Source organism: Spermophilus citellus (assembly GCF_964194105.1).
Source record: "Spermophilus citellus genome assembly, chromosome: 7".
In the NCBI taxonomy this organism is placed as follows: Eukaryota; Metazoa; Chordata; class Mammalia; order Rodentia; family Sciuridae; genus Spermophilus; species Spermophilus citellus.
The window spans coordinates 98,386,945-98,412,324 of NC_138188.1; the positions used below are offsets into that span (position 1 = coordinate 98,386,945).

Here is a 25,380-nt window from a genome sequence, read left to right on the forward strand (position 1 = left end):
TCCCCAGCACCACATAAAAATAAATGAACAAATAAATAAACAAACAAACAAACAAAATAAAGGTATATATTTTTTTAAAAAAATTAAATGTGATTTTATATCTATAATTCCCAACTCTGACTACAGTTCAGAATCACGTGAAAAACATTAAAAGCAAAATACCATTAACAGGATCTTACTTCCCATGGCAATTCTTTCATGCAGCCAGTGATAAGAACCAATCTTAAGAACTTTTGGGTTTATATAAAACACCTACTAGGTGCCCAGAAATGAAAGGTATTTTTACTGTTACTACTATTATAGTCTATTTAATTCAGGTGGGCTTTAATTAAATATGAACATAAGTTGGGCTCCTGAAGTCCCAGCTACTTGGGAGGCTAAGGCAAGAGTGAGAGACCAGCCTTGGCAAATAGTGAGACACTGTCTTGAATGAATGAATGAATCAATCAATCAAACTCAATCTATGTGTCATATAATCTTCAGAGTCAAAAGAAGTTGTATCTAGGCCAGCCTCCTATCCAACACAGGCCACACATTCACAACACCATTAAAAAAATCTAGCCCAGCACCATTATAAAAGGAGCCTAAAGTGTTGTCCAGGTTGGGAATATTGGCTACAATCAGTCTGGTGAAGTTTAAATCCTGGTTAAGTTTAAATCCTGGTTGTTAAACAAATATTTAACCTCTCTTTGTCTTAGAACTTCATAAAATGCAGTACCTACTTCATAAGACTGTTTTGACATCTCAGGCTGTCAACAGAGTAAAACTTTAAGTGGTACATAAGCACTCAGTATGTAAAATGGTTGAGGGAATGAATGTATTAATATCTTCCTGAATAAATGAACAAATGAAGGAACATTTTAAGCAGCAGTTGGCTTCAATTTAAATATTTCAGGTAAGAGGGTGAGCACATTCTATTGACACTCAGCTCTAGTTCCTAGTATATTTTAAATCAAGCTTGCTGAGAGCCATAGCCAAGTAGGAATGACACATGGCATTTTTGGTTGAAAGGTGACCCCAGCAAGCCCTTGAGATGATAATAATTATGTTAAGATGTGCATTCAATTGGAGATTAGACCCCTGCTGTCTGCCTAGGCCTGCTACTTTGGAGCTCTCAGGGACTCCTGGAGAGTTCCCATTGGTTGGGGAAGTGCCCTAGGAGGGAATTCCGGAGGAGGAATCTCCTGTTGGTGTAGTGTGTCCGTGCGTGGCATTCATGGGAGTTTTGGAAATAAAGTTTGTTCCTGCTTGAGTGGCTCGTGATTTTGTGCCCAGCCAGACTGCGGCATAAGCTAAAATTTTCCAGGCACAGTGGTGCATGCCTGTAATTCCAGTTACTCAGGAGACTGAGGAAAGAGGATCACAAGTTCGAGGCCAGTTTTGACAACTTAGCAAAAACCTGTGCCTCAAAATAAAAAATAAAAAGGGCTAGGATGTTGCTCAGTGGTAGAGTGACCCTGGATTCAATCTCTGGTACCATAAATTTTTTTTTTTAAATTTTAAATTAAGCTGAAATCTGCCACCCTACAGCTTGGATCCATTGGACCTTTTTTTTTTTTTTTTTCTGTAAATATAACAAACAAGTTTTTGTAGATGCTAGAGCCATTCAAATAATTCTAGGTGGTCTCAATTCTCCCTAGATCCCCTTTCTCAGCTAAACATCCCAATTCTTTCAATTATTCCTCAATGACATGATTCTAACTTTTCTCACTATATAGTCTCAAGTACATTCCCAATGCATAATATATCCCTCCCAAATTTGTATCTTACTTTTATAAATTCTGGACACTTTCCAGAAGAGAGGAACTATCACTTATCTAATCACCTCATCTGCTAAGAACGTCCATTGTATTACTTCAAGGCATCTAAAATTATATTAGTCGGGGATGGGGACAAGAGACAGGATTATCATATACTGACTCATCAAAATCAGTTTGTAACTAGAATAAATAAAACTTTATTTGTGTGTTCTACACTATGTCCTATCTTATTCAACTCTACTAGCAAGGTTTGGGAGTCTATTTGCAGAACGACCATCAATTTTTTTCATTAGATTCAGATTTATTGGTTTTCAGCCCACAGACCATTCTTATTACCACCTCATTAGACCACCCAGTTTTGAGTCAACCCCAAGAAAGAGTAAAAAAAAAAAAAAAAAAAAAGAAATAACAATACCAATGGTGCAGAGAAGTGTGTTGCTGAGTGTTCCACAAGGTGACATCACTCTGATTTCAGAGTAGTTACCCTTGCCTTTCGCCCAGCTTATGCAGTTGATTTACCAAAGGTCTGGTTGGTAAGTCCTTTGAATTCATCCACTCCCTTCTAGTCCCACTGTCACTGCTAGAGTTGATAACTCATTGTGTCTGACCCCTACCATTTATCACCGCTACATATCTTTGACTCTCTGTTCTCTAATCCACTTTCTATACTGCCTCTTGAATTTCTGAAACACAGCTTTTAATGTGCCACTTTTCTTGTTTAAAATCTTTAATGGCTCTTGTCATAAAATAAGAATTCAGATTACTTGGCATGACTTAAATGTCCTCCCACATAGGGTCTATAGGTGGTTCCTCTCCCCTTGCTTTCTCTCTCCCTCATCTCTTGCTAGCTTCTCAAAGGTTTTAAAAAATGAGCCATTGTTGCACATCTGTAATCACAACTAATTGGGAGGCTGAGGCAGGAGGATTTGCAAGTTTGAGGATAGTCTCAGCAATTCAGTAGAATCCTGTATTAAAATTTGAAAAAATAAAAGGGTGGGGATGTAATTTGATCCCCCAGTACCGCAAAAGAATAAATTAAATAAAATATGAAGTGAAAAATGCTAGTGCATAAAGGAAATATGGCAAAATAGTCCTATAGACTACATATATAAATTCCAGTATTTAGTAGATGTCACCATGGCTTAAATATTTATGCACTCAAATTTAGTAGGTGTTTTAATAAAAACGAAAAAAGGAAGAAGGGAGAATAGAAAGGATAAAATATGGTGGAACATAAAAAGTTTCAGTCAGTAGGCACCCAGAACAACTCATGACTGAACACACTGCTACTATGTCTTTTTGTATTTATTCAGCAAGTGTCTGTGGTGCACCTACCATGTGCTAGGCTGGTGCTAAGCACTTAGCCTGCATTATCCCTATTTATAACAAGAAGCCCATGAGGTAAGCATTACCATCTTTCTCTATTCAGAGGAGAAAAGTGAAGGGCAGAGGGGTCAATTTGCCAAGTATCACACACAAATGTGTATGGGGAGAGATGACTTTGCTTGGACCCCAGAGTCCTTACATTTCACCAGATTCGATGCTTCTGGCTTAGCCTAGTCTAACCCTTACTGCTGTAGCCTGCTAGGCTTCCTCATGGCCAGATTGCAAGCTCCTTCCAGGCAGGATCGGTGCCCACGGGGAGTCCAACGTTTGTTGATCTACCGCAGGAAGGACGAAGGAACGTGTTTCAGCAAAACCTGAAAAACACTTGTTCAGCGTAAAAGAAGTCCAAGTGGGGCTTGGACTTCTGCATTGCAGATCGCTAAGTAATTTTAGGGAAAAGTCCTGGGAGCAGCCAGGCTGCTGAAGTACAAACTTACCACCCGAGGTCCCCACCGCTGCCGCTGTTTTCTCCCTTGCACCCACACAAGGCCTTCGTTTACTGTGGTTACTATGGCAACGCCCCCGCCCCGCCCCCCGGCCCCGTCTCTGGCCGACCTAAAGGTACATGCACCGTCCAGTGACAGGCTTAGGGCGTTTCCGCGCGCTGCTGTGGGCAGCCCAGTTCAGTGAAGTGTTTCTCGCCGCAGGTTGGCTCAAAGCAAGACAGATAAGCCCGGCATTCTACCAATTAACTCCTAAAGGGTGTCATGTTGACCAATAACATTTGAAACGTTCGAAAATAACTGCCCCCTATTCCAAAATGGCCTAAAGGGGCCTCGACTGAACAGCGGTCTGTGTTGGTAAGTTTTAATTTCGAATTTAAGGGTCCTAGACAATTATTATTTACCAATTAAAAATAAACGTGTAAAGGCAGGGCGGGGAGTTCCTAGAACGACGGGAGGCGGTTTGCCCGCAGCATCAATAGCAGATATAAATCCCAGGGGCAGGTGAGAGTGTGTGCCTGTGTGTTTTGTTTTTAAACCCTACTTGTATTATCTCTATGGGCTATTTAAAGGAGTGAATAAGATCTTATGTTTTGGGCTCCTACTTCAGGGTGATGGAAACTAAGCATATAGGCTCAACTCACTGGTGTCATTTGGTATTTTTAAAATGCTTCCCAAATTGAGAACAATGGCTTTTCAGGTTTAAAATAAGTGCTAATCAGTTGGAAAACATTAAGGGAAATCCATATCAAAAGAATGCATTCATAATGGAAGTCATCAAGAACACAAATAATAATAAATGCTGGAGAGGATGTGGAGGAAAAAAACCACTTTTATACTGTTGGTGGGATTGTAAATTGGCACAACCACCATGGAAATCAGTTCCTCAAAAGAATGGTCATGGAACTACCAAATGACTCAGCTATCCATGCTCCTTAGTATTTATCCTAAATAAATAAATAAAGTCATCAATCATACTATTGTGACAGATGCATACCTATGTTTATAGCAGCACAATTCACAATAGCCAAACTATGGAACCAGCCTAAGTATCCACCAACAGATGAATTGATAAAGTAAATGTGATAATATATACACGATATATATACAAGTTTTATTCAGCCCTAAAGAAAAATGAAATTATGTCATTTAGAGGAAAATGGATGACAAGTATGTTGAGTGAAATAAGCCAAACTCAGAAAGTCAAGGGTCATATGTTTTTCCTCTCATATGTGGAAGTAATAGAGGAAAAAGGAAAAGAAAGGTGAGTGGGGGGCAGGGATCTCATGAAAAGTGAATGGGAGATCAGTAGAGGAAAAGAATCAGGGGGTGAGAGGTAGGGAGGGAGGGGAGAAGTACTGGGAAATGTTTGGCCAAATTGTATTATTATATTGCGTGCATATATGAATATTTACAACAAATACCATCATTATGCATAACAAAAATATACCAATAAACATATTTTTAAAAAGAATATATTCATGAAGCAAGCAGATAACATTTTGATAAAGAGCAACACTAAAATGGCTTATGTCACTGACAGGTATATAATTAATTACCGAGTTTCAAAATGTGCAAATGATGGAATAATCTGCAAGAATGCAAACGAATACACATGACATCACATAAATAAATCCATAGTGCTTCAGAAAATAATTTTATTTTTGCCATAACAATAAAAAGGTCCAGGTAAAAAGTTGCATGGGGCTAGGACAGAGATTTACAATTCAGAGGGCAGAAAGGTTTTGTCAGAGAAAATTCCCCTGGTAGTTTCAATGTGCTGCCCTTCCCAGGTCCCACTTCACTCAAGTTGAAAACAGAAACCAATATTTGAGAACCAAACAGGTGCCTGAAAGAAAAACCTATTCTGAATGAATCTGCTTGGATTCTGGGGTAAGAAAATTAATGACAAGTGTTTTTATTTAATTCTGTTTCAAACACTAAATAGACCATTGAACCAATGTTTCTACCTTTAGACATTTGAGCTCTATGATCATTATTTATTTTATGTACATTATCATTATTGATTTTTCACCTTTAAAAATTAAATAAGAATTTTATAATATATATATCCAGTCTTACCTGCTTAAGCAAATACAAACACTTTCATACCTATTTTTTTTTAATTCTGTTTTTTTAATTTTTTGTGGTGCTGGGGATCAAACCCAGGGTTTCACACATGCTAGGCAAGCACTCTACCACTGAGCCACATCCTCAGCCTTCCCATACCTATTTTAAAAAGCTGCCTATTCCACTTGATAGACAGCAATATATTCCCACCAAAAAAGAAACCAAAAGAAAGTGTTACATTTTTCTCAATGCCAGATTCTAATAGAAGCATCTTATTGTATGTTACATGCAAAGCAACTAATTTCTTCAAGAAAAAGAAAAATGAAATATATTAACATTTAAGCTGCAGTAAACAACAACAAAATCTGATTCAAGATGATAGTACTAGGTAAAAATGAATTGCTTAAAAAAACAAAAAACCTTAAAGTACTTAAGAAGTTATTAGAAAATAAAACTTTAATTTCCCTACAATCAAAATTTTATTCACAGGGAATTATACATTGGCTGGCTGTTGAAAATCTATTTGAAAAGCTAAAAAATTAAAATAAAATTTTTTCTGTTGTATTAGTATTAATTCACAGGATCTCTGTAGGTTTTATCTGAAGAAGTACATAAAAACTTGAAAGCAGGAGCAGGGAAAGGACTGTGGAAGGCCAAGAATAAATTACTGAGTACAAACTCCGTAAAATGCAATTTCAACCTCACTTAAGACACATGAGTAGAAAGAGCAAACCAGCCTTCTTCATTTTGTTTCTCAATCTGTTGAACAAAGATACAGAAAAGATTTAGAAGGTAACCAGAAACATGAGACAACTCAAGATATACAGATCATTTAGAACAAGTATATACAACAAAGTCATCCTGTTACATTAAATGGTACTAGAAATTAAATTATTATTGGCAATTGTTATTCACCACCAAATAACTGACCACTGATCAACAGACCTCCTTATTGATTTAAGAGTCCTCATTTTTTTAAAAATAAGAAGTATTTTTTTTAAGTTGTAGATGGACATGATACCTTTATTTTATTTATTTTTTATGTGGTGCTGAGGATTGAACCCAGTGCCTCACACATAGAGTGAGCAAGCGCTCTACCACTGAGTTACAACCCCAGCCCCAAGAGTTCTCATTTTTAAAAAAGGATTAAGTCTAATATTTTATGTGACTCTTGGTTATAATTTTAATTATTTTTTAAAAGTTATTTCATCTTAGTAAATTAAGTGTTACTAAGTTCCAGAAACTAATAAGAATAAATTACATAAAATAGCTAATTTTAAAACTTTTTTAGAATAGAAAAAGACAAAAATTTTAGTGCTAGGCAACTGTGGTAGCTAAGGCTATCAATCAATGTGGGGGCTATAAGCATCCATTCTTTGTTCTGATTACTGAAGTTAATAATAACAAAGATTCCCCCCATAGACAGTTGTTAGCTCAAGTCAGCAAAAGTCATTTTTATAATTTTAAAGACTACCTCATAATTTTCTAAGACTAAACACTGAAAGGAACTATATTTTACTGCATTATCAACACAGGAAAAATAAAAACATCTTTTGTAAAAATTCAAGCTTCTAAACATTCCTGTAGTAAACTGAAACATGAAGACTACATAAAACATTTATTTATCTTTTGAACCATAACCTGTTTAACTAGGATCACACTCAGATATGGCTCGTTAAATGCCTGAACCAGGTCTCTGTTATACCATATTCTACCTAGACACAGGAACAACTGGGGAACCAATATTCTGGTGTACCCACAACCCATTCAAGGCACACCTGGATGTCCTTCTACAATATTTGGGAAGCTCTATCTGAAACCAGTAATATCCAGTCTTTAAGGACTGTTGAAATCCTATTGAATTTTATCTTATTCCTTAGTTACCCTGGAAAGCAAAACAAATATATGGTTTGTTGTTTTTCTAATAAAGGTGAATTTCTTCTGAGAATTTATATCATCTTTAGGATAACAGAAATGACAACTAAGATTGGAAAACAGCAAATTAGTCATCTTCTACCCTCACTCTTGATCCCTACATGTATTTTACAAAGACATTTTATAATTTACCTTTGTTCTTGGAAGAAGAGGTGTGAATCGCCCACTTCCTGAGGTGGCATTTAAAGGAGAACAAGAGTTACTAGTTGCCCCTGAAGATCTATTTATTAAAAATAAAGTGACAGAGAGTGAGATATTATTAATAAACTCAATAAATTATGAAAACAATAACAATTCTCAATCTTGAAAAAAAAATGAATAACTTAGATTCAAATAAGGTAAGTTATTTATAACATAATATCACCAACATATAACTCCTTTTTTCCTTAACTAATGGAATTTATTTTTTTACAGCAGCTTTAGGTTTACAAAAAGACTGAGTGGAAAATACAAAGCTGCCAAGTACCACCCTCACCCCACTTCCAACAAACACAGTTTCCTCTATTATTAGCATGTAGCATTAATGTGGCACATCTATTGTTACAACTGATATTGATAAGCTATTATTAACTAAAATCCATAATTTACATGAGGTTTTACTATTTGTATAGTGCACTCTGTGGATTTTGACAACTGTATAATGACATGTATCTGCCATTACAATAACATACAAATAAGTTTTTAATACTAAAGATGAAAAATTGTTGTGCAGTGGAGGGGAAGAAGGTCAAAACACTCAAGAGCAATGAGAACAGAAGCAGTACAGTACAATAGTGAAGATGTGGAGTAGAGACAGAAGACTTTCTGTGTCACCAATTACCAACCATGTGGACCATCTAGGCAACCCACCCAATTAGCTCTGTGAGCTTCAGTTTCACCTACTATAAAGGAGGAAGATGCTACTGTTTAATTTAACCACCCTGTCATATATTACCTTCATATATACCTCCTAAATCATAATTCATAAATACTCTACACATGTGTAAGCCCATGTTTGTTTTCAGTAGCCAACCCATGATTTTCTACTTAATTAAAAATTTATTCCTCATTCATTTTATTGCCCCCAAATTCTCTTTACTTTATTTGCTCTACATGAGTCTGAACTTAAGCCACATATTATACACATCCTTTTCTCACAAAGAGAATAAAACACAAACCACATTCTTAATTTTTTCAAAGTAACTATTCATGCAGTAACTTACCTTCTTGTACTTATCCCACTGAGAGGAGAGATAGTATCACATTTTGTATTTTCTGGGGCTTCTGCTCCTGGAATAGATACCTCAATGGTCCTCTTTCCTCCTTCTAAAATATAAAAGTAAATACTATTTTCATTAACTTTCAATAGGTAAAATAAAAATTTTTCTCAATTCTGCCAGGCATGGTGGTGCATGCCTATAATCCCAGTGGTTTGGGAGGCTAAGATGGGAAAATTGCAAGTTCAAAGCCAGCTTCAGCAAAAGCAAGGTGCTAAGCAACCCTGTCTCTAAACAAACTGCAAAACAGAGCAGGGGATGAGGCTCAGTGGTTGAGTGCCCCTTAGTTCAACCCCTGGTACACCCAAAAGAAAAATAAAAAAGATTTTTTTTTTCAATTTCAATCTTATTAAAATTTGGGAATTTCTTTGCACATTCTTATCACTATGCCCCACAGGTACACACTTGAAAGATTTTTTTTTTTTTTTTTAAAGAGAGAGTGAGAGAGGGGAGAGAGAGAGAGAGAGAGAGAGAGAGAATTTTTAATATTTATTTTTCAGTTCTCGGCGGACACAACATCTTTGTTGGTATGTGGTGCTGAGGATCGAACCCGGGCCGCACGCATGCCAGACGAGCGCGCTACCACTTGAGCCACATCCCCAGCCCCCCTTTTTTTTTTTTTTTAAATAAACTGTGAGACAAGAAACTTAGTTACTAGTGTCAATTCAGGAGCATGTCAGTTCATGGAGAGCCAGAATCTTCAGGCACATGGTATCATGTCAGATCTGGAAGCAAAAAAACAGAAAAGCTAGCCCTAAAGAATTTGAGATCTTTTTCAAAAAGAGCTTTTAAAAAAAAAAAAAAAATTCCTAAAAAAGAAAGAAAAAGGAAAAAAAAATTTCTGAAGTCATTTAGTAAAAATTTCAATCTTTTAAATTTATAACAGTATTACAGTTGTTGACAACACTAACATTGGAGGGGGGAAACTGGCTGAGGAGCTCATACTGCCAAAAGTAAGTATAATTATGTACATTTTCAATATTTCAAAGTAGGTTCTCGATTAACAAGCATTTATTACATATTTACTGGTGAAAGACTTTATGTCCATCCCAGGCAGTTTCAGAGAGGCTCCTGTGAACCACTACTTAAAACCAGTGATTTCATGGCATTGAGGGGTAATAAAAGCCCTATTTTATAAAATGTTCCTTAGTTTCCCTAAAAAAATCAAACTTCTTTTTTCATGGCAAATTATTTATTCTTATTTTTATCAGGATATCCCAGAGAGATTCCTATGCAACTAAGAATTTTACTTACCAAAAAAAAAAAAAAAAAAAAACCTGAGATATAATCACTGGAATGAAAAGAACACAGACACAGATCCACAATTTGCGAACTTCAGACAGATCACTTAAACTTTGTGTACCTCAGCTTACTTATTAAATTGGCATAATAACAGCCCTATCTACACTTAGGCTGTGTTGAGTTCTAGATGACATAATAAAGGCATTTTTAACCTTATAGAATTATGAGACAAAGATGTCATATTTAATCATAAAATTATTCTTAAAAGTGATCTGCTTTATGTTTCTTCATTGTACTCAGTACTGACATTATCTCACTTATTTAGTTGTTTGTTTGTTGCCTGTTCTCCAACTTGAATATCTGAATATTCAAGACCCAAGTGGCAGGCACATAGTAGTTTGAAAAGTTTGTTTATTCTAATCAAAATTTGATTTTAGACTTCAGAACTATAAAGACTAGAATACAGGGGCTGGGGATGTGGCTCAAGTGGTAGCGTGCTTGCCTGGCATGCGTGCGGCCCGGGTTCGATCCTCAGCACCACATACCAACAAAGATGTTGTGTTCACCGAGAACTAAAAAATAAATATTAAAAATTCTCTCTCTCCCCCTTCTCACTCTCTCTTTAAAAAAAAAAAAAAAGACTAGAATACAAGGCTGACATGTGAAGAAGCCTAGAGAAAGAGGAAGGACCCTGGGAAATGCATTACTTGTATCATTTTCCAGTACTTTCCAGAAAATCTGCTTTTCTAGAAAATTATTTCAAAAAGAAATAATTTATAATTGAGGCAAAAATTCTTACTGGCAGATGCCCTAAAGGTAACCTATTTCAATCAGCATAAGACAAATGAGTCCTCTAAAACACCTGTTTGGACACCTTAGGGAGCGCTTCACTGATAGAGCTTTATCTATTCCTGATAATTCGAATCTTCTCTTATTCTGGACCTAAATCATTCTCTATGCTCTTCAAGTAGCTCCATTCCTTCAGGGTCTTAAATGAAATTCTGGCTAAAAATCAACTTGAGATCTACTTCATTTCCTCAGTATCATTTTTCAATGGGAATGCTATGATAACTTTTAAAATTACTATTCTATTATTCAGAGTTCCCTCTAGCTTTTCACATTCCTAAATGTAACAAGAGAACCGAAAGTTTTTAAATTAACAAATGAAAATGTTTTAATGGTTTTAACAGAACACTAATTTGTAATCTGATGTTAATGAAATTTCAGTTATAATTTTGATGCTTATATTTTATAATTAGCTACAGTGTATGTACCATAATGAATCTCATCTAGAAGTAGAGCAACTTAGGAACTCAAACACCAAAGATCAAATGGGCTAAAGAAGATTAGGAGACCTGCTTTCTAGTCCTATCTCTGTCACTTACACTCTGACACAAACAAGCCTGTTTCTTTTGGTATGAAATTGAAGATTTCTTTTGGTTCAATACAAACTTGTAAAATTAGTAAAGTAAAAACCTTCCTATTTCTAGTTTATAAATCATGAATGTGTGACCAACCAGTCCATGCTCTTCGAGGCGACTGAACAGGTGATACTGCTGAAGAGGAGAGATTCAAACCAACAAGTTTCTGCTGTTCTATCAACTGAAGTAGTTTCCCCCGAGCCTCCATACTCTGTCGATTCAATTCTGCAATCCGTTCCTCCATGCTACTGGGTGCTATAGATTGTGCTACTGGAAAAGTCTTTGGGGAAAAAAGAAAAAAAAGGTATAAATTCAACATGGAAAAAAAAATCCACACTATTTTAATTTTTCTATCAAGTGTAAGCAAGTTAATGTTCTTAGCCTTGCTATATACAAATGTGAATAGTGGGAAAGCAATAGAATTTACAAATCCTTTAATTGAAGAATTAGGACTAAAGTAAAAGGATGCTAAACCTCCTACTACTATTACCACATATACCCTCCTCCAGTGCCTATGTCTGAACACACAGTCTGTTTGACAAAGCTTTCCTGCATCTCTTAGTATTTGCTAAGCTGCACAAGAGATCACAGGAGCAAAGAGATAACTCCTAGTAAGCTAAATGCCACACACCTATTGATGACAGATCTGAAGTTGGACACATTACAAAGGAGGATCTGCTTTATTTGAAACAGCTGTTTCTACAATTACAATCTTCAAACACACAAAGTGAATTATTTGACAAAGATTCTGAAAACCCAGTTACTCCTTCTGACCACTTTTAGCTTAGGATAACTGATTCAAGAATAGTTGTAATTGGAAAGGAATATAACATTAAGTTCAATCTGAAAACTCCCAAGAGAAGTATATTTATATCATTCACAGTAATTTCACAATAATGTCACTTAATACTTCCCTTTGGGAAAAAGCAATCCCTAATAGAATTTCCTAAATTTTAGCTTGTCTATTAGTTTAAAAAAATAATAAGTAAATCAGCATGATTAAAGATCATGTTGTATTTTCAATTAAAACAAAAGAGGGTGGTGTGGGCAACAATAATAGATTGTCTTTTCTAGACTGATGTATATTCTAAATAGGAAAGGACACAAGCTCAATATATAACTGTGCTATCATTTTTAAACCAAGAGTTACCTATTTCAAATAATCTTCAAAACTCTGCAAACAATTACTCAAAATTGAGGCAGTTTGTTCTTAGACCTGTACCAATGGCTACTTCCTACTCCTAAAACCACTTTCTGGCTCTTCATCTACCAGTCACTTCTGACTACTTTTTTTGTTTTGGTTATTATTGTTGTTAGTACTGGAGATTAAACTTAGGGGTGTTTTACCACTGAACTACATGCCCAGCTCTTTTTATTTTTTTGAGAAAGAGTCATCACTAAGTTGCTTAGAGCCTAAATTGCATTGCTGAGGCTGGTCTTAAATTTGCAATCCTCCTACCTCATCTGGGATTTTAGATGTGCACCACCAACCCCAGCTCTGACTACTACTTCTGTGGCTCAGTTCCACATTCTCCTTATTCCCCATGAGCCAGGGATGTCAGATGTGGCCCCTACACTCACCTCTCCCTTACCTTGCCCACCAAAGCCCTCAATCCATTACTTTTAAAACACAGACACAGCCACCTCAGGAGTCCCTAATTCATAATAAGGATGCTTATGTCCTTCCCAATGCAAAAAACATTGTACTGCCTCCATTAGAACCCTCATAGAAGACACTTTGGCTCAAAAATTGATAAAACAAAATATATGTTATCATGGGGAACTGCACAAGAAGGTGTGTTATAAACACTCCCAGTTGGAACTTAAGAGTCCCTTTTCTCCCCACAAATAATGAAATCAAGGTTTAAGTTACAGGTTAGCCCATGAAGTTTATTTTACTTATAAAACTCCTGTACTATAACATGCAGAATTTTGCTTATCAAAATAGAGCACCTGGACTGGCAGCATTAGCATCATTTAGAAACTTATTAGAAATTCACAGGTCCTACCCTAGTCCTGCTCATCCAGAAACCACGTTTAAACAAGACCCCCCGCCACACCATGAGTCATATGCACATTAAACTCTGACTTTAATGATCCTTTAACATCATTTCAGCACATGCATGTTATGTCTTAAAAAAATTGGCTGGTCATAAATGGAAAGCCAATTACTCTTTTATGAGCTATTTTAAGAGTCAAAATAGTTTCAGTAAAATGTAGTTGTATAGCATCTTTCAAGTCATATTAATTCTATATATTTTATATTTAAAAACCTTTTTAGTCTAATTTTAGCTTTCCTACACATTTTACCTTAGTCCTATTTTCTTCATTCAAGTATTTTTTTCTTTCATGTTGTCTTCTATGTTCAATATAAACTAATCAGTATCTTTTAACTATCTTGTGAAGAGAACATGCCAAAGCATAAGCTATCTAGTGACTGCCTAAAAGCTATCCAGAATCACTTCTGAAAAAAAAAAAAAAAACCTCTTTAAGATGCCCACGCCTAAATCCCTACATGTCCCCTGTTAATGTGTAAGTGGTACTCACAGCAGTCACATCGCCTGCACTTTCCTGTTTATTCAATTCCCGCAGTCCATCCTCTTGCTCTCCCACTGGACAAGTAATATTATTTAGCTGTGTCTTGATGGCTGAATTCTGCAGTGTTAACTCAGCAATTCGTGCCATTACGTCCTTTCTTTGTACCAATGATGCCTCATTTGTTCTAAGCTGTTGCCCATTTCCTTGTACTGAGGGCTCTTCTGAGAAGGCAAGATTTCTTGATTGCTGAGTGTTGGGATGGAAATTGCAGAGGTTCTGTGAAAAGTTAACAAAAGGGGTCTGAACTTTATTCTCTAAATCTTCTCCCATGTGAGAGACTCTCCACCTCTGAGTGAAAAGACGACTCTCTTCACTTGAATTCTGGATGTCTGTATCAATAGGTAAAGTCTTTTCCCAATTTTGTTCCTTCTCAATGATTTCCACAGTTGGAGGAATTCGTGGAGCAGGACGAGTTTGAACAGTTCTCCTCAATACTATAGATAAAAATTTAAAAATAATAATCATGTATTATTTTCAAATAAATGGGTGCTATAATCAACTCATTAGCCCATCATGATAGTTAAAGAAGTCTTTCAATAGAAGGGTTTGATTTTTGAATGACTTAGCTGTTTTTAGCAGGAAATGAGTGTTGTAAACTAGAAGTTAAGAGTGATAGAAACATATCAAGATGGCAAGATTTGATGGTGATGCCATTTACTGAGATGGAGAAGTAAGAAGGCAGACTTGGGGAAAGGGAAATAATCAGAATTCAGCTCTGGACTAAGGTAACCAGCGGCCACCATCTTGGACAGCGGAAGTAAACACCGCCACTCGCCGACAGATTGCAACAACAAACAGGTGTGTGTCACCCAGCTCAGCCCCCATACATAGGGGGATTTCGCTTAAAATCTCTCCTAGACTTTCAGGGGGAGGGACTATCAGAGTGAGCCTGCATAAAGACTAAAGGAGAGCTAGAGGCACCTGACCCTCAACCCCCCCCCTCCCATCAGCGACCAAAACAAAACCTGTCTAGCCAGCGCTGGGGAGGGGCAAGCAGAAAAAATCAAAACCATAGAGTGCTGGGGATCCCAAAAGCCAACGGTGTGACCCCGGAGATCCAGGCTGTCTGATTCGCGCGGCCTGCCCCGAGGCTACAGAAGGCGTGGCGCCCCAGAGAAGGGGTTAAATAGTCAGCAGGGAATTAAGTGGCTGCGACACGGTGGTATCCCACCAGCTAAACCCAAGCCCGCACTGACCCCCGGGCTGAGTTCGGGATTGTTGGCGGGGACGGAAGCGGTACAGCCCCACCCCCCACAAGGGACACTCCACTAAGGTAACCAGCGGCCACCATCTTGGACAGCGGAAGTAAACACCGCCACTCGCCGACAGATTGCAACAACAAACAGGTGTGTGTCACCCAGCTCAGCCCCCATACATAGGGGGATTTCGCTTAAAATCTCTCCTAGACTTTCAGGGGGAGGGACTATCAGAGTGAGCCTGCATAAAGACTAAAGGAGAGCTAGAGGCACCTGACCCTCAACCCGCCCCCCTCCCATCAGCGGCCAAAACAAAACCTGTCTAGCCAGCGCTGGGGAGGGGCAAGCAGAAAAAATCAAAACCATAGAGTGCTGGGGATCCCAAAAGCCAACGGTGTGACCCCGGAGATCCAGGCTGTCTGATTCGCGCAGCCTGCCCCGAGGCTACAGAAGGCGTGGCGCCCCAGAGAAGGGGTTAAATAGTCAGCAGGGAATTAAGTGACTGCGACACGGTGGTATCCCACCAGCCAAGCCCAAGCCCGCACTGACCCCCGGGCTGAGTTCGGGATTGTTGGCGGGGACGGAAGCGGTACAGCCCCACCCCCCACAAGGGACACTCCACTAAGGTAACCAGCGGCCACCATCTTGGACAGCGGAAGTAACCACCGCCACTCGCCGACAGATTGCAACAACAAACAGGTGTGTATCACCCAGCTCAGCCCCCATACATAGGGGGATTTCGCTTAAAATCTCTCCTAGACTTTCAGGGGGAGGGACTATCAGAGTGAGCCTGCATAAAGACTAAAGGAGAGCTAGAGGCACCTGACCCTCAACCCCCCCCCCTCCCATCAGCGGCCAAAAGAAAACCTGTCTAGCCAGCGCTGGGGAGGGGCAAGCAGAAAAAATCAAAACCATAGAGTGCTGGGGATCCCAAAAGCCAATGGTGTGACCCCGGAGATCCAGGCTGTCTGATTCGCGCGGCCTGCCCCGAGGCTACAGAAGGCGTGGCGCCCCAGAGAAGGGGTTAACGAGTCAGCAAGGAATTAAGTGGCTGCGACACGGTGGTATCCCACCAGCTAAGCCCAAGCCTGCACTGACCCCCGGGCTGAGTTCGGGATTGTTGGCGGGGACGGAAGCGGTACAGCCCCACCCCCCACAAGGGACACTCCACTAAGGTAACCAGCGGCCACCATCTTGGACAGCTGAAGTATCCACCGCCACTGTCCGACAGATTGCAACAACAAAACAGGCACAGAGTACAGTTTGAACTGCCGAGAATCATCACTGAGGGGAAATCTGGTCTAGCAGGAGAAACCAAGGCTAGCAGGAGAAACCAGGAACCTAGAGGCAAGGCCCTCGCGACTGGGCAGCTGTAAACTGCAGGCCCACCGGCGACAGTTCACCCACTGCCCGCGTAACTTGGCGGTAGGAGAACGCCCTCCCGTTGGTGACGGATCACCTGCCCGCGGCCTGTGATACTGGGCGGCTGGAGTCTACCCGCCTGCCACGACCGGAAGCTGAAACCACACAGAGACAGTCCAGTCACACCCCCCCATTAGGGCACCCCAGCAAGGAGACTGGGGCCCGTCATAGCAGAGTAGTGTCGTCACTGGAGCTCGAACGTCGGAATTCCTTCCCAGCGGAATCCACGTTAGCAGTCATACTTCAACAACACAAAGGAGAGACATCAGAGTAATACAGAAACAAAACAAATCTATAGAGGAGAGCAGAAACACGACAATCAAAAAGAGCTGGAAAGTAACGTGGACAACATGAGAAAACAAGGGAAAAAAGGATTACAAACAATGCAAGACTACTCAATTCTACAGGAGGACATAGAAACTTCAGAAACAGGTATAGGGAAAGAACTCAAGGCATACCTAACTCGAATGGAAAGGAATATTAGAGAAGACATGAGACAGCAAGTCCAAGAAATAAAAATATATTTTGAAAATGAATTAAACAAACAAATTCAAATGGCAAAGAACGAGCTCTACCAGGAGATAGAGATATTAAAAAAAAATCAAACAATAATCCTAGAATTCCAGGAAACTATAAACCAAATTAAAAACTCAAACGAGAATATTACAAATAGACTTGATCAAGTAGAAGTCAGAACATCAGATAATGAAGACAAAGTTTATCAACTTGAAAAGAATATAGTCAACACAGAAAAGATGCTTAATTCCCACGAGCAATCTATTCAAGAGATATGGGATGTCATAAAAAAACCAAATCTGAGAGTCATAGGGATAGAAGAAGGCACAGAGATTCAAACCAAAGGAATGGACAGCATATTAAATGAAATAATTCTAGAAAACTTCCCAGAGATGAAAGATGGAATGGATTGCCAAATCCTGGAAGCCTACAGGACCCCAAACATTCAAAACCATAATAGACCAACCCCAAGACATATAATTATGAAGATAGCCAACGTACAGAACAAGGAGAGAATATTAAAAGCTACGAGAGAAAAGAGGCAGATTACTTTCAGGGGTAAACCAATTAGGTTAACGACAGATTTCTCATCACAAACTTTGAAAGCGAGAAGATCCTGGAATAACGTATTTCAAACGCTGAAAAATAATGGATTCCAACCAAGAATACTATATCCAGCAAAATTGAGCTTCAAATTTGACAATGAAATTAAAATCTTTCACGATAAACAAAAGCTAAAAGAATTTGCAGCAAGAAAACCAGCTCTGCAAAGCATTTTGAACAAAACACTACAAGAAGAGGATGTGAAAAATAGTGCCCAAAACTAACAGCAGGAAGTATCTCAGTAAAGGGGGAGGAAAATAACCAAAAAGCAAAACTAACCAAACTAAAATAAATAAATAAAGAAGCATGACTGGAAATACAAATCATATCTCAATTGTAACCTTAAATGTTAATGGCCTAAACTCACCAATCAAGAGACATAGGCTAGTAAACTGGATCAAAAAAACAAATCCAACAATATGCTGCCTTCAAGAGACTCATATGATAGGAAAAGACATACACAGGCTGAAGGTAAAAGGTTGGGAAAAATCATACCACTCACATGGCCCTCGGAAGCAAGCAGGAGTGGCCATACTCATATCGAATAAAATCAACTTCAAACCTAAGTTAATCAAGAAGGACAAAGAAGGTCACTATATACTGTTAAAAGGAACCATCCACCAACAAGACATAACAATCATCAATTTGTATGCACCCAACAATGGAGCTGCAACGTTCATAAAACAAACTCTCCTCAAGTTCAAGAGTCAAATAGACCACAACACAATAATTATGGGTGACTTCAACACACCGCTCTCGCCATTAGACAGATCCTCTAGACAAAAACTGAATAAAGAAACTATAAAACTCAACAGCACAATCAATAATCTAGACTTAACCGACATATATAGAATATATCAACCATCATCAAGTGGATACACGTTCTTCTCAGCAGCACATGGATCCTACTCAAAGATAGACCATATATTATGCCATAAGACAACTCTTAGTAAATATAAAGGCGTGGAGATAATACCATGCACCATATCTGACCATAATGGAATGAAATTGGAAATCAATGATAAAAGAAGGAAGGAAAAATCCTACATCACATGGAAAATGAACAATATGTTATTGAATGATCAATGGGTTATAGAAGACATAAAGGAGGAGATGGAAAAATTCTTAGAGTCAAATGATAACACAGACACAACATACCGGAATTTATGGGACACAATGAAAGCAGTTTTAAGAGGGAAATTCATTTCTTGGAGTTCTTTCCTCAAAAAAAGAAAAAACCAACAAATAAATGAACTCACACAACACCTCAAAAATCTAGAAAAGGAAGAGCAAAACAACAGCAAATGTAGTAGAAGACAAGAAATAATTAAAATTAGAGCAGAAATCAATGAAATTGAAACAAAAGAAACCATTGAAAAAATAGATAAAACTAAAAGTTGGTTCTTTGAAAAAATAAATAAGATAGACAAGCCCTTAGCCACGCTAACGAAAAGAAGAAGAGAGAGAACTCAAATTACTAACATACGGGATGAAAAAGGCAATATCACAACAGACACTACAGAAATACAGAAGATAATTAGAAAGTATTTTGAAACCCTATATTCTAATAAAATAGAAGATAACGAAGATATCGATAAATTTCTTAAGGCATATGAATTGCCCAGATTGAGACAGGAAGACACACACAATTTAAACAGACCAATAACAAAAGAAGAAATAGAAGAAGCCATCAAAAGACTACCAACTAAGAAAAGCCCTGGACCAGATGGGTATACAGCGGAGTTCTACAAAACCTTCAAAGAAGAATTAATACCAATACTTTTCAAGCTATTTCAAGAAATAGAAAAAGAAGGAGCTCTTCCAAATTCATTCTATGAGGCCAACATCACTTTGATCCCAAAACCAGACAAAGATACTTCAAAGAAAGAAAACTACAGACCAATATCTCTAATGAACTTGGATGCAAAAATTCTCAATAAAATTCTGGCGAATCGAATACAAAAACATATCAGAAAACTTGTGCACCATGATCAAGTAGGATTCATTCCTGGGATGCAAGGATGGTTCAATATACGGAAATCAATAAATGCTATCCACCACATCAATAGACTTAAAGACAAGAACCACATGATCATCTCGATGGATGCAGAAAAAGCATTTGACAAAGTACAGCATCCCTTTATGTTCAAAACACTAGAAAAACTAGGGATAACAGGAACTTACCTCAACATTGTAAAAGCTATCTATGCTAAGCCTCAGGCTAGCATCATTCTGAATGGAGAAAAATTGAAGGCATTCCCTCTAAAATCTGGAACAAGACAGGGATGCCCTCTATCACCACTTCTATTCAATTTAGTTCTCGAAGTACTAGCCAGAGCAATTAGACAGACAAAAGAAATTAAAGGCATAAAAATAGGAAAAGAAGAAATTAAACTATCGCTATTTGCGGATGACATGATAATATACTTAACAGACCCAAAAGAGTCTACAAAGAAGCTGCTAGAGTTAATAAATGAATTCAGCAAAGTGGCAGGTTATAAAATCAACACGCATAAATCAAAGGCATTCCTATATATCAGCAACAAAACTTCTGAAATGGAAATAAGGAAAACCACTCCATTCACAATATCCTCAAAGAAAATAAGATACTTGGGTATCAACCTAACAAAAGAGGTGAAAGATTTATACAATGAAAACTACAGAACCCTAAAGAGAGAGATAGAAGAAGATCTCAGAAGATGGAAAAATGTACCCTGTTCATGGATAGGCAGAACTAACATCATCAAAATGGCGATATTACCCAAAGTTCTCTATAGGTTTAATGCGATGCCAATCAAAATACCAACGGCATTTCTTGTAGAAATAGACAAAGCAATCATGAAATTCATATGGAAAAACAAAAGACCCAGAATAGCAAAAGCAATTCTAAGCAGGAAGTGTGAATCTGGAGGTATAGCGATACCAGAGGTCAAACTGTACTACAAAGCAATAGTAACAAAAACAGCATGGTACTGGTACCAAAACAGGCGGGTGGACCAATGGTACAGAATAGAAGACACAGAGACTAATCCACAAAGTTACAACTATCTTATATTTGATAAAGGGGCTAAAAGCATGCAATGGAGGAAGGATAGCCTCTTCAACAAATGGTGCTGGGAAAATTGGAAATCCATATGCAACAAAATGAAATTGAATCCCTTTCTCTCGCCATCCACAAAAATTAACTCAAAATGGATCAGGGAGCTAGATATCAAATCAGAGACACTGCGTCTGATAGAAGAAAAAGTTGGCTCCGATCTACATATTGTGGGGTCGGGCTCCAAATTCCTTAATAGGACACCCATAGCCCAAGAGTTAACAACCAGAATAAACAAATGGGACTTACTTAAACTAAAAAGTTTTTTCTCAGCAAGAGAAACAATAAAAGAGGTAAATAGAGAGCCTACATCCTGGGAACAAATCTTTACCCCCCACACCTCTGATAGAGCCCTAATATCCAGAATGTACAAAGAACTCAAAAAATTAAATAATAAGATAACAAATAACCCAATTAACAAATGGGCCAAGGACCTCAACAGACACTTCTCAGAGGAGGACATACAATCAATCAACAAGTTCATGAAAAAATGCTCACCATCTCTAGCAATCAGAGAAATGCAAATCAAAACCACCCTAAGATACCATCTCACTCCAGTAAGATTGGCAGCCATTATGAAGTCAAACAACAACAAGTGTTGGCGGGGATGTGGGGAAAAAGGTACACTTGTACACTGCTGGTGGGGCTGCAAAATGGTGAGGCCAATTTGGAAAGCAGTATGGAGATTCCTGGGAAAGCTGGGAATGGAACCACCATTTGACCCAGCTATTGCACTTCTCGGACTATTCCCTGAGGACCTTAAAAGAGCGCACTATAGGGATACGGCTGCATCAATGATTATAGCGGCACAATTCACAATAGCTAGACTGTGGAACCAACCTAGATGCCCTTCAATAGATGAATGGATAAAGAAAATGTGGCATCTATACACAATGGAATATTATGCAGCACTAAGAAATGACAAAATCATAGAATTTGCAGGGAAATGGATGGCATTAGAGCAGATTATGCTAAGTGAAGCTAGCCAAGCCCTAAAAAACAAATGCCAAATGTCTGCTTTGATATAAAGAGAACAACTAAGAACAGAACAGGAAGGAAGAGCATGTGGAAAAGACTACAGATAACAAAGACGAATGGGGGGAGAGAAACGGAGAGAGAAGGGAAAGCATATGGGAATGGTAGGAGACCTTCAAGGATACATAAAATTACAAGAGGCTATGAGGGGCAAGGGGGAGGGAAAAAAAAAGGGAGAGAATTGAACAACAGCAGGGGAGATAGAGAGGGAAGATGGGAGGGGAGGGGAGGGGAGGGGTGATAGTAGGGGTTAGGAAAGGTAGCAGAATACAACAGACACTAATATGGCATTATGTAAAAATGTGAATATGTAACAGATGTGATTCTGCAATCTATATTTGGGGTGAAAATGGGAGTTCAAAACACAATTTGAGTCTAATGTATGAAAGATGATATATCATGAGCTATGTAATGCTTTAAATAATCAATAAAAAAAAAAAATAAAAAAATAAAATAAAAAAAAAAAAAAAAAGAATTCAGCTCTGAAAGTGCTAAATTTAAGAAGCTTTACAGTCAGGTGTGATGGTTCATGGCTATAAACCCAGAGACCCAGGAGGCTGAGGCAGGAGGACTCCAAGTTCAAATTCAGCATCAACAACTTTGTGAGACCTTAAGCAACTTAATGAGACCCTGTCTCAAAAAAAGTAAAAAATAAAAAGGGCTTGGAATGTGGCTCAGAGTTTAAGTACCTATGCATTCAATTCCTGGTACTAAAAAGAAAAGCAGCAGCAATAGCAGCAGCTGAAAATTCAAGAGAGGCTTCTGGGCCAAGATACAAAACTAGAAGTCACTTGTATATAGATGATATATAGGTCATGAGAGTAGAATGAGAAAAGCAAGAAGCACCAAGACATGAGGAACTCAACATTTAGAGTCTGGTAAAGGAGTGGGAAGCTAGCAGTGCAGACTAAAATGGAACAGCCGGAAAGTAAGAATATTATATGAAGGTAGTAACAAGGAAACAGAGAGGGAGTGGTTAACTGTGTACAGACTACTGTAAGATCTAGAAAGGTAGAGACAAAGATGTGTATGCTGGACACGGTTTATGTGGAATGCTTTAGGTGGAATGACAAAATTGGGAATGATCTGGAAGAGGGATGCTTTTATTTCAGGACAATAGACCAAGCACAAACTTATTTCATTCTCTTTCTCTGACAGCAAAGAAGTATAAAATCACGTATAAACACATTAGTAAACAGAATGGTCTGGGAAGACAATCATTAGCAAATAAGACATTTTAACAAATTTCTGTAAGACACAGAGTAGATGAGGAGTGTGTAAAAGAATGAAAATGAGCAGAAGCCATAGTTCAGAATATTTGTAAATTACCTGAAGGCAACAGGTAAAATCCAGTTTTTCTGGGGAAACCCTGTAAAGACTTTGTTTTAAAAATCCAAAGTACAGAGAACGTGGGTGCTGGGCCGCTGCCTGCTTGCAGCGCTTCCAGCGGGCCATCCTAGGTCTCAAAGCGGGTGAGCGCTGTCCACCCTACCAGGTCCTCTGTCAGCGGCCATTGGGGCTTCCACGCGGCTAGTGCACACAGTGATCATGGGGGCTCCTGGCTCCGGCAAGGGCACTGTGTCCCCATGCATCACCAGACACTTCGAGCTGAAGCACCTCTCCAGCGGGGACCTGCTCTGACAAAACATGCTTCAAGGCACAGAGATTGGTGTGTTAGCCAAGACTTTTATTGACCAAGGGAAGCTCATCCCATATGATGTCATGACTCGGCTAGCCCTCCATGAGCTGAAAAATCTCACCCAATGTAACTGGCTATTGGATGGTTTTCCAAGGACACTTCCACAGGCAGAAGCCCTGGATAAAGTTTATCAGATAGACACAGTAATCAATCTGAATGTGCCCTTTGAGGTCATTAAACACCACCTCACTGCTCGCTGGATTCATCCAGCCAGTGACTTGAGTCTACAACATTAAATTCAACCCTCCCAAAACTGTGGGCACAGATGGTCTGACGGGAGAGCCTCTGATTCAGCGTGAGGATGATAGACCAGAGACAGTGATCAAGAGACTGAAGGCTTATGAAGTGTTAGAGTCTATAAACAAGTCAGGATGGTGCCTAACAAATGTTAGTCTGTAAACAAGTCTGGATGGCGCCTGGCATTTTGCCAGAGGGAGTGGTTTGTGAAGTAATGCCAGCGAGCCATTAAGTGTGGAGATTTCTTATTGGTTGACTGCCATATCTAGTTTATGTTAATTAAGATAAGCTGTGTGGAATGTATAAATACCTCTGTTGTCCTACAATAAACGGCTCCCATTCCTGCTGTATCAATGTACACAAGTTGTTCATCACCCCCCGGTTATTTTGCTGCAGCCGGACTGCAGCAATGAAGCACAAATGGAGCCAGTTCTGGAGTATTATTAGAAAAAAGGAGTGTTGGAAACATTTTCTGGAACAGAAACCAACAAGATATGGCCCTATGTATATGCTTTCCTACAAACAAAAGTTCCACAAACAAACCAGAAAGCCTCAGTTACTCCATGAAGAGAAAAGCGTGTAACTGGTAAGATGAGCAGAACCTACTCATCTTTGCATTAGCAGCTCCTTTTACTAAGATTCCAGCATGTATGAATTCTTTGAAAATTGTTTTATTTCTACTGATTTATTCTGGATATTATGAAGGATGTGCCAAATGATTCAGATACTAAGATTGATCTTTTGAAATCATCTAGTATATTTTATCCAGTTATAGTCTATGAGTGTGCAATTCAAAAACATCAGAGATATCAAAAATTTTTTAAAGAATTTGTTAGAGTAAAAGTTAAAAGAGCAATTAGTAGTAACATTTTTGTTCAGTAAAAGTGGTTGATAAAATTTTTGTATTTTTCTGGGAAAGCTGGAAAAGTACATGTCATTTGGGGAAAATACCTCATCAGAGGCTTCTGCATAGACTGATGCCAAAAAAATGTTTTCTAGCCCCGTGGAACATGGTATGGTAAGATACTATATGAAATTCCAGGAAAAAAGCAACTAGATTTACAGATTCGTTGCAAGATGCAAATTCACTGCTGCCTTTACACTAAGAAACATATAAGCTAGCTACATATACTACATTTATTTTGTCATTAGAAATACCTTCAGTTTACTCAGAATTTTCAATTTTCTATAAAAACGTTAGCATACGAGAAAATATTACTTTAATATGACTTATTTTCTTTTGAAAAATACATGTGTACCGAGGGACATTATTTGGGTCAAAAATTGACATTTTAAGTTCTTAGGTAAGCCACCAACACTGACTTTTCAGTGAAAAATTTAATAAAATTTTAGGTTTTCAGATGTTACTGAGGTTAAGAAATGTATGTTTAAGATATACTTGTCAGTTTTTTCTTGATCTAAACATACACTATGCCTTGATAAACAAGTTATAGCAAAAAGAAA

The 25,380-nt window shown here is 38.2% G+C and overlaps 1 protein-coding gene and 1 pseudogene across 13 annotated transcripts in view; one reads left to right on the top strand and one right to left on the bottom strand.

Annotated features, from left to right (window-relative positions):
* Window positions 1–5,146: 5,146 nt before the first annotated feature.
* SPICE1 (spindle and centriole associated protein 1) overlaps window positions 5,147–25,380 on the bottom strand; it is a 71,150-nt gene continuing 50,916 nt past the window's right edge. For 9 of the 12 annotated variants that reach the window (XM_081301630.1, XM_081301639.1, XM_081301629.1 and 6 more), the window contains exons 14-18: window positions 14,061–14,545; window positions 11,610–11,793; window positions 8,797–8,899; window positions 7,727–7,814; window positions 5,150–6,418 (exon numbers count right to left, since the gene is read on the bottom strand). In XM_081301630.1, coding sequence (XP_081157756.1) covers window positions 6,365–6,418; window positions 7,727–7,814; window positions 8,797–8,899; window positions 11,610–11,793; window positions 14,061–14,545 — 914 coding nt within the window. In that variant the 3' untranslated portion in view covers window positions 5,150–6,364. Of the gene's footprint in view, window positions 6,419–7,726; window positions 7,815–8,796; window positions 8,900–11,609; window positions 11,794–14,060; window positions 14,546–25,380 lie in introns of all 12 variants that reach the window. The other 3 variants (XM_081301631.1, XM_081301640.1, XM_081301632.1) reach the window with 3 other exon arrangements.
* LOC308653142 (GTP:AMP phosphotransferase AK3, mitochondrial-like) lies at window positions 23,385–24,898 on the top strand (annotated as a pseudogene). Its single transcript has one exon. The product of its transcript is annotated as a GTP:AMP phosphotransferase AK3, mitochondrial-like (transcript).